The sequence below is a fragment of the Solanum stenotomum genome, chromosome 1 (genome assembly GCF_019186545.1).
Source record: "Solanum stenotomum isolate F172 chromosome 1, ASM1918654v1, whole genome shotgun sequence".
In the NCBI taxonomy this organism is placed as follows: Eukaryota; Viridiplantae; Streptophyta; class Magnoliopsida; order Solanales; family Solanaceae; genus Solanum; species Solanum stenotomum.
The window spans coordinates 93,646,774-93,657,116 of NC_064282.1; the positions used below are offsets into that span (position 1 = coordinate 93,646,774).

Genomic DNA, 10,343 nt, shown 5'->3' on the forward strand with positions numbered 1-10,343 from the left:
AGCGAACCATTTTGCTTAAACTCATGAGTCGTTTAGAGTTTCTTTTCATGTCTAGTTGAGGTTTAATTCTTCTTGCTCGTCTATCTTGTTTTAAATTCTTACCCACCCCTTTTCTTGCTCGACTTTAGTCGCTTAGTCTTGATGTAGTGGGCATAGCATTTGATCCGTTTAGTATTGATGACAACTATTTCGAATCGACTCGGTTTTGATTTAAAGTTCCGAACATGTAATCTGGTTGAAGCCTTTCTATTTCGCGGGGGTTCGCGAACTAGTTGATTGTTTGCTTTAATGCAAACGTGAAAGTCGCTTCTTCTTTTTCCAATATTTTTGAAGCTATGTGTTGCCCCCTCCCTATAGTGATTTTCTGCGTCTAGTTTAGATTTGGGACTCCTCTATTGCATTCATTCCAGTTTTATGACTTATTTGAAGTTTGGCCTATGCCTATTTTGGTTTTTATTCTATGCGGCAAATACTCCAATAGTCATCTTGTTATTCAGAATCTTGTTTTAATTTTGATAATATGAGATAATTTCCTCTTCATTTAGTTCAACAATTTAGAACCATTAAATAGATATCGGTATCTCGAAGCATGATTTATTTACCGTGAGATGATCTGGTGGTTGAGTTTATCGTATCTAAATATTGATTAGTCGGTCATAAAAGTTTGTCACTTTTAGAACGTTGTGTAGTTACTATAATAAGAAGCATGTTGTGTCTTATGATTTATCTGTTTGTAGTGATAGTTAATAATTTCTTTTTTATATCATTTACTTGTCAAACACTTGCCATGTACATGAAGTTGTCTTATTTATTAAAAAAATACCATGCAGTAACACTTACTTTAGTTGCTCATGTTTATTTCTCTTTTGCAAATCTGAGATGATCTTATTTTTTTATATATATAAAATTGGAGATCTGTTTAACAATTATTTACATGAATTACTACTCAGTTCACTTGCTGGTGATTGGAATAATATGCTGAGATTCCAGACTCTATCCAATTCTAATTCTTTTTCTTTTTGCTTTTTTTTATACATGTGACGTCAATTCGAGTCCGCTTGGGACTCATCCCTTGCATATCGTTGAGTTTTTTCTTGAGTTGGCCCTGGTCATTGTTGAAAAATTGGAGTCAAAATACTGTTCCGAAAAAGCTAAAATCAGGCTGAAAATGGCATGTATACGTTGATATGATTGTCGTAGACGTTGGTATACAGACGGAAATACAGTATACAGGGGCAAAGCATGGAAATACGAATCGAGGAGTGCCAAAAAATATGAAGTTTAAAGGGGAAATATAGGTTTCGGATGTTGGATGCGGCCCGTATACAATGGTATACGTGATGTGTATACATAGATTTCTTGAAGGAAAATAGGGGCCAAAAGCCCAAGGGAATTTCAGCAAGTCCAAGATTTGGGCCAAAGGCCCAAATTTGATATTCCTCTTCTTACTCTTATTTATTTTGTTATATTTGACTAACGTTTTGATTATCTTATGATTTAATTTAATTAAATTCCCCGAGAATGGTCATTTCATTCTATTTTTCAGATTAAGATATATATTTTATTACTTAGTTCTTATTTTAATATTAGTCATTTCAACACTTAAATTATTTCCCTTTAGAAAATTCCCCTCTAGTTCATTGCCCTTTAGATAAATAAAAATGATAAAAAAAATAATAATAGTAAAATAAAAAATTGGTTAAAATAAATGAGTTCTTTTATTTAGTTAAAATTTCAAAATTAGTTAAAATAATTGAGTTCTTTTACTTCATTAAACTTTCAAAATTAGTCCAAGTCATGAGTTCTTTACTTAGTTAATTTAAAAAAATAATAATAATAATTAGTTAAAATGAATGAATTATTTTACTTAAGTAAAATTTCAAAATTAGTCAAAATCTTTAGTCAAATCGCCGGTCAACCGCAAGTTAGCGGGCATTCCGAGGGCCTAACACCTTCTCGGAATGTACATTTGAACTCGAACCCTTTTATTTTCAATTGATTTTATCTGTTTAAATCTTTTGAAAACCTTTAATTTTTTCTTGATTTTTTACTAAAAAATTAAGTGGCGACTCTGTTCTTTTGGAAATTCGAGTTCTCTTAAACCATAAATTTAATCTATTTTTCAGAAACTCAGTCATTTTTTCCTTTATATATATTTTTAAATAAAACAGATGTTCTTAAGAAGAAAGCAAAAATATGCTTGACGGAAAGATGATTATTTATGCTCTTTTCAAAACGTAACTGATTTGTATTTAATTTTTTTTTTACCTTTTTTGAATTTTTTTGTTCTGTTATTAATTATTTGTATTCTTTCAAATTAATCAAAATAAAATAAATACATAACTAATCCCTTAACAAACTAAAATAATGACATTTTTAATAAATAATGAAACTGTTGCTAAGGAGTCTCACTAAAAGCTAAAATATTGTTGTTTTGAAAATTTTCCCAATAGAATATGATTAGCCCCAAAGGTGTAAAATTTGTGTAAGTGACACTATTAAATAATTAATGGGCCTATAAAATTTAGGGCCTAAATTTAAAATCGAACAGGTCTTCGAGTCAACATCTACGTGCATCATCTTTCTAAAACTATTATACATTAATCTTCAACTATATTATATATGGTTGTTAATAGCTACATAATACATATTGCCTGGCCTAGTAAAAATATAAGCAAGCACAGCTAGCTACTTGAGACACATATATACTTTTCAATTCCTAGTCTAAAATATTGCACACCATGAAGGTGTTAGTACTATGGGTAATTCTTCTCTTGTTTTTTATTTGACAAACACCAAATTTGTTGTTTGTGTTGGGATAACAAATTTCAACCACTGTAATTGAGCTACATCTCTCGAATAATTTTTTTTCAAAAGGTTTATCTAACTTTTCGTGTGAAACAAAAAATTGATCTTACAAAATGAAGATTTTAAACCTCGAGGGAAACGATTTATCAAAAAAAAATTCCTGATTATTGGATGAATTGGCAAGATTTGAAAATATTAGTCTTGAGTGAGAATAATTTGATTGGAGGTATACATGCAAGATCCATGGAGGATTTGACTAATTTGCAATCCTTAGGCCTCCGAAGAAATAGACTTAACGGTCCATTTCCTACATCCTTGGGAAACAATACAAAACTACATAAAATAGATTTAGGTAAGAATGAGTTTAATTTTTTGGAAAATTTGAATTTCTAAAACTAAAATTATTTACGAAAGCAATCATAAATTATTCTGCCCAATGAATAGTAGACACGAGATGAATAGTCTTTTAAGTTGTACCACCGAAAAGAAGATCAAGAAAATCTCTATCATCAGACGTCGAATCTGTTTCTTATTTGGTAGTTGACTACACTCCATTGAAGCTCTCTTGAGATATGTGATTTTCCACATTGCCACCTGTATTGAACCTCTCATTTTTTGGAAGCAACTCTCTTAGTCTTATATTAATCGTCAATATTATTTAAAATATTTATTTAATTTATTTCAAAACATTTGTCAGTTTATAAACAAGATAATTCTTTCCCCATATTTAATTGTTCTTGAAAATAAATAATATTATTGATTATCTTGAGTTCAAATACATGATTATTAGTTGATGATGTTATGATTATTCAGATACCAATAAGATTAGCTAGCTTTGTTGAGAGATGAGGATAAGATTTTTCAAAAAAAATGATAACTAATATGAAATAAAAGAAGTATTTATTATTATCTCTTTTTTTTCTTTTAATGTGAAAAGGTTAAGAAAAGTCCTCTTTTATCAACTAAACGATTTCATCAATGTGGGCATGGTGGACCTGCATGGCCCAAACAGGGACACTTGATAAAGTTGTAGAGAAGACTTGTTTAACGAGTAGTCGTTTGACATGCGATTTCATCTTATAATAAGAAATTATGAGATGAAATTAATGTTTAGCTATGTGATTTTACGTTGATTTCATCTCATGATTTTATATCATGAGATGAAAACTCAAATTCTCCAAAAATCATGGTTTGAGATTTTTTAAATACAAAAATTGACCCTCAAGTATTTGTAAGAAAACCTCACATTTATTTTATATATAAATAAAATACCAAGTTTGTTGTTTGTGTAGGGATTTGTAGAGAAAATGAGCAACGAGCGTTGGAGATCTTGAAGAAAGAAGTAGATGATCCCCTAGATATTCTCTCTTCTTGGGTTGTCGGAAAAGATTGTTGTGAATGGGAAGGAGTTGTGTGCAACAATCTAACTCGTCGTGTGATTGAACTACACATAAGTTATCTAAGGATCGATAACCTAGAGTGGTTGCCAAGTCTTTTGAGTCTTGAGAACCTGGAAATGTATCATGTGGATCTCCACGAAGCAACTAACTGGCTACAGGTTATTAACATGCTTCCTTCTTTGGTTGATCTAACGTTATCCAATTGTAGTGTTCATAATCTAACAAATCTACTTCATCACAATTTTTCTTCACTTGAAACTCGATCTTTCTAGTACTAAGGTTAATTCACCTATTCCCAATTGGGTTTTCAACCTTTCCAATCTTGTTTCTCTTAATTTGAGTGATTGTAATTTTACTGGCCCATTTCCCGACTTTCAAGTTAACTTGACTTCTCTCACAACCTTCAAGGCTTTTGAAAACTCTTTCAACTGTCTTTTACCCGAATGGTTGTTTGATATAAGTAATCTAGAACATCTTAACCTCTGTTCTAGTGGTATTAAATGTGCAATACCAAATAAGAGTGGAAACATAACAACACTTAAATATCTCGATCTTTCTGATAATAACCTTAACTCCACCATACCAAATTGGCTCTATCGATGCAAAGATCTGGAATCACTTTACCTTAGTGACAACCGTCTTGAGGGAGCAGTTTCAAGTCTGATTTCAAATTTGAGCTCAATAACTAATATTGACCTTTCTGGTAATATGCTTACTGGAAAGTTACCAAATGTAATTGGAATTTTAGGGAAATTAGAATTTCTTTCTCTTTCAAAAAATCAATTTGAGGGACAAGTATCTGAATTATTCAAAGGTAGGAGTAATTTCTTTTCAAGGGGATTGGGAAATACTTCTTCTTTGATGGAATTGAGACTAGATGGTAATAAACTCACTGGAACTCTTCCAAAAAGTCTTGGCCAACTCTCAATGCTAGAATACTTTTCCATCTCTAACAATAGGTTGGAAGGTGTTGTAACAGAAAGTCATTTCTCTAAATTAACACAATTACAACTCTTCTCTGCATCTAGAAATAATCTGACTTTAAAAGTGAATCGGAATTGGATTCCACCGTTTCAAGTCACAAACATTGCAATAGGCGGGTGGAATATAGGCCCTTTGTTTCCAATGTGGCTCCGAACTCAGGAGATGATAATGAATGTTGACATATCAGATGGTGGAATACAAGGTGAGGTTCCAACTTGGTTTTGGAACTTATCTTCTCAAATTGTTTTTCTCAATCTTTCTCACAATCAATTTATTGGTGAGGTTCCAATCATCTCAACAGCTTCATGGTTAATTTATTGGATTAGGTTCCAACAATTTTAGTGGATCACTACCACGTATTTCAACGAGTATAACTGAGTTAGATCTCTCGAAGAATTTGTTTTCAAAAGGTTTATCCAACTTCTTGTGTGAAGCAAAGAATGTATCTTACAATTTGGAGATCTTAAACCTCGGCAGAAATAATTTATCAGAAGAAATTCCTAATTGTTGGATGAATTGGTCAAAGTTGAAAGTTTTAATCTTGAGGGAGAATAGTTTGATTGGAGGCATACCAAGATCCATGGAGGTTTTGAATAGTTTGCTATCCTTGGACTTACAAAGAAATAGACTTAACGGTCCGTTTCCTTCATCCTTGAAAAATTGTACGAAACTGCATAAAATAGATTTAGCCGAGAATGAGTTTGTTGGGGGACTACCATCTTGGTTGGGAATGAGGTTTTCAACCTTGATAGTATTTATCCTTCGGTCCAATAAATTCAATGGTGAATTGCCTCAAGAACTTTGTCAACTCAAAGATCTTCAGATTTTAGACCTTGCAAACAATACATTTGTTGGAATCATACCAAGGTGTATTGGCAATTTCAGTGCAATGGTCAAAGGAAAAAAGGAAGTGGGAGATGATGATGAGTTAAATTATTCCTATTTTTTTGGAGTTTTGAGAGAGAGTGCCATGGTGACGAATAAAGGCAACAGGTACCAGTATGACACCATTTTGGCGTTGTTTACAAGTATGGACATGTCTAGCAATAATCTTTCTGGGGATATTCCTATAAGTTTAACACGTCTTGCAGGATTAAGATCATTTAATTTTTCTAAAAATAACCTAACTGGTAGGATTCCAAATGACATTGGTGACATGAAAGTCTTGGAATCTGTTGATCTTTCAGAAAATCAACTTTACGGTCAAATCCCACAAAGTTTTTCGAGTTTGTCTACATTGAGCTACTTGAATCTATCTGATAACAATTTATCAGGTATGATACCATGGAGCACTCAACTTCAAAGTTTTGATCCCACGAGTTTTCAAGGAAACAAACTCTGCGGACTTCCACTCTTGGTGAACTGCAGTTTGGATGGTAATATTCCAAATCACAAGCATGAAGATGATGAGAGTGACAAAGATGAAGTGGATTGGTTTTACATTTCAATGGCTATAGGATTTGCACTGAGCTTTTGGGGTGTTTGTGGTTCATTGCTTTTCAAGAGATCATGGAGACATGCTTATTTTCGTTTTCTAGACCGTAGCTGGGAAATGTTGCTTGCAAAGTTACCAGTATGTTGAGAGATATGATTAAGGATATTGCTATCATCAAAAGTCAGTTTGTGTGCTTACATTTCTCATGTTAACAATCATGTTGTTTCATTTGTATTCAAATGAATGTTTCTGAAGATGTTCAAACAATGTTGTTTCTTTCATAGTTCCAATTTTCATTTTTCAATCATAGAGTTGTGAGACATATGTTAATTTCTTTATTTATAATTTTTTAAATACTTCATAAAAAAAGTTGTGTACTATAACTATATAAATAATACATCAAACAAAAAAATATATCATTTTGAAATTTTTTGACATGGCATCAAATCGGTCAAAGTGTAATTGAGAATGCCAAAATGGTCTTTATATGCAAACTTCAAAGTAACAAAAGCTAAAGTTCTCTGCTTTGGCTGGACAGAGTACTTCACTTGCTGTCCTTAAATTCCGTGGCGGGGGAGCGTCAACCCGCCCCACACTCACCCTCGTGCAACCGAGATATTATTCATGATCGAAGGAAGCCTCGAGGTTGGCTTAGTGGACACTACTAAGAAGCTCTATATATATACTCAAACTCTACAAATTGGTGACATGTTTGTGTTTCAAAAAGGACTAGAGCATTATCGGTACAATGGATGATCAGATTCGATCGGGCTAAGTCATTCAAGACTGATGTTGCAACCATTCAGAAGATCAAGGCTGATCTCTCATCCTTTTGATTGTAAACTAGTTTAACGATGGATTGACAACGAATTATCAATAAATATTATTAGCTAGATGTGATTTTGTGATAGATTTGCAACAAAATGGCATAGCTAATTCTCTTCTTTTTTGTTTGTGTAGTGCTTGTCCTTAAATTATTCTAGCTAGTGGTATTAAATTACTCTCTTTGTCCCAATTATTCTCTCACCCTTGTGTTTTAATCACCTTTCTTGTGTAAATGATCCTCGTCGCTACTTTTAGAGACTTGTACTAGTGATATCCGATTTTGTGAAGAGTTGTTTCTATTTTTCACATATTTTATGAGTTTTATGCAAAATATCATTTTATGACTTATATTGATTCTTAAATGTTAGATCTGCGCGTGTGTTCGTGCTTCATATTAGAAAAAAGTTTTGAGATTTCGATATTATCAATGTATTAAATCTAAGGCAAGACCTTTGAGTTTCTAGACAAAAAAAAAGTCATAAGATGGAAAGGTACAATCCAAAATAGTTCCAATAAGAATCAATCAAATTGCAACCTAATACTCCCTCTGTCCCAATTTATGTGACACATTTCATTTTTTGAGAGTCAAACAATTTAAGTTTGATCGAGAATTTGCTCATAGAGTCTTCAATTCTTTTAAAATGAAATTTGTATATTTGTAAACTACGTAAAAAGTACTATATAAGAGACAATAATTGATGATTCAAAATATTTAAAAGATATATGAAAAATTTACGGTCAAAGATAAACTTATTTGAATCTCGAAATCTGAAATGTGTTGCATAAATTGGGACAGAGGGAGTATATGAAAAGAAGAATAAAAAATACACTCAAGAAAAAGAGTACAACAACAATACTCAAATTTCAAATGCCAAAGAATCAATGATCCAATACAAAAAATGGAACAAAAGAAAACTTATACAATAAGCAAATACATTAACAAAAAAATAGACTTTTTTTCTAATTGAACCCCCCAAAAATGAATAGCTTCTTATTAACAACCCTACATATGATTTCCTAACTTCTCCTTGTCCATCAATTAATACTTCAACTCTACCCAATTTCACCATGCCCTCACCAAACTTAGTGTAAAAATCAGGATCATTAACACTATCATCCACAATATTCTTTGTCAATTCATCCAATGCTATTTGTTGATCAATTTGAAGAACCCCATTTCCCTTTTTAATTTCTTGAAAATATGAGTTATCTACCAAAGATGGAGTCTTCGCATCAAGAGGATAAGTTGAAGAGTGAGCAACGAGCAACTCCAACAGTGTGGCCACCTAGAATTGAAAATAAACAAGTAGTTAACAGTCAATGAAATGAGATTAAAATCATCAGAGTTTAAATTTCAGTAGTTGATTTCTTTCAATATGTCTAAGTTTTGGTGATCAAAGTTATTTAGTGACCATCTTGGTTAATGGTTACGAGGTAGCATGTACTGGAGTAATTAAGAACAATCCTAGTAATTAGTCTTCTACTCATTGTAAATGCTCTCTTCTCTCTCCTCTGTCAAATCTCTAACAACGGCTCTTTCTCAGCCCATCTCAGTAACGCACCATCGGCAATTCGTGTGGAAGTAGATTTGCTAAAATCATTGCCTCAGAGTGTATGGGTTGGATTGGAAGATGATAAATCACCTCCCTCGAAAGGGCTATGTTCAAAAATTGGAGTACCAAAACACTGCAGGAAAATAGGGCTTTACATAGTTGATTGCAGGGCACTTGAGAGAATCAATGTTGTCCCTAAAATTGTGATACAAGACAAGGAGCAACACATTGTTGAGGCTACTACGGCAGAAGAGAAACAACCAAATCCAAAGGAATTGGATACCAATGTGGAAATGGCTGAAAAAGAAGACAATTCTTGTAATACGGCGGGGCAAAACTCACAAAAGGGTAGAAAACACCAATGAAGAAGAGGTTGGGGACTCGAAAACTGATTCTGAAAATGATAACCATCAAATTGTATATATACGAGCAGAAAGAAAAAAGGTTCCAAAAAGAAGAATAAAGTTATGATTAAGACCATAATACCACAAAGAGTCTACAGAATTAAGAAAAAACAGGCTACTAGTAATAGACAACAAGAGGGTACAAAACTTGATCAATGAAGCTGACGAACAACATGACAAGAAGGATACTGATGAAAATCAAGAAAAAAAATCAAATCTTAGACTCAAAAAACTTGTCAACATCAATAAAGTGGCTTATGTAGCTATATATGAACCTTTTATTGATATGACCAAGATAAATGGTTACAAAAGGTATTTTGGTTTTCAACATTGTATGGCTAACAACAATGGACAGATGTGGTGCTTTTGGAACAATGGGGGTCATTGCCAACACTGATCAACAGTTAACTCTTCATCTCTCCCAGTGATAGAGGCATTTTCGTAACAGCAGTCTATGCCAAATGCTCAGATATAGAAAGGAAGGATCTTTGGGAAAGTATTACTGATATGAACAGTAATATTAATGATATGCAGAGTACGTTAGATGGTTGAACATGCATGATTCCAAGTTGAGACAAAAAACTCAGTTACAATGGTTTAAAGATGGTGATAAAAACACCAACTACTTTCACAGTGTCCCAAGAATTAAGAATGATAGAGGTAACAATAAAATTGCCATCAAACACTTCCAAAGACAATTCAACCTATTATCTTCATTGATGTTATTGCTTTTGTTATTGAATTTTTCAAGGGCAAGAATCTCACTAAATTCTATACTCATTCATGTTTGACCTTGATTCCAAAAATTGAGTCTCCTACTAATTTTGCCGAGTTTAGACCTATTAGCTTAAGCAATTTTACTAACAAGATCATTTCCAAAATTTTAGCTAATAGAATCAATGTGTTACTTGGCAAATTGATTTCTGAAAATCAA

At 32.6% G+C, this 10,343-nt stretch overlaps 1 protein-coding gene across 1 annotated transcript; it reads left to right on the top strand.

The window, feature by feature from the left end:
* The first annotated feature begins 4,916 nt into the window (after positions 1-4,916).
* LOC125859306 (receptor-like protein EIX2) lies at positions 4,917-9,370 on the top strand. The gene is made up of 3 exons (XM_049539019.1): positions 4,917-5,394; positions 5,519-6,765; positions 9,062-9,370. Exons 1-3 carry the CDS (start codon positions 4,917-4,919, stop codon positions 9,368-9,370), a joined length of 2,034 nt encoding a protein of 677 aa, XP_049394976.1.
* Positions 9,371-10,343: the final 973 nt, after the last annotated feature.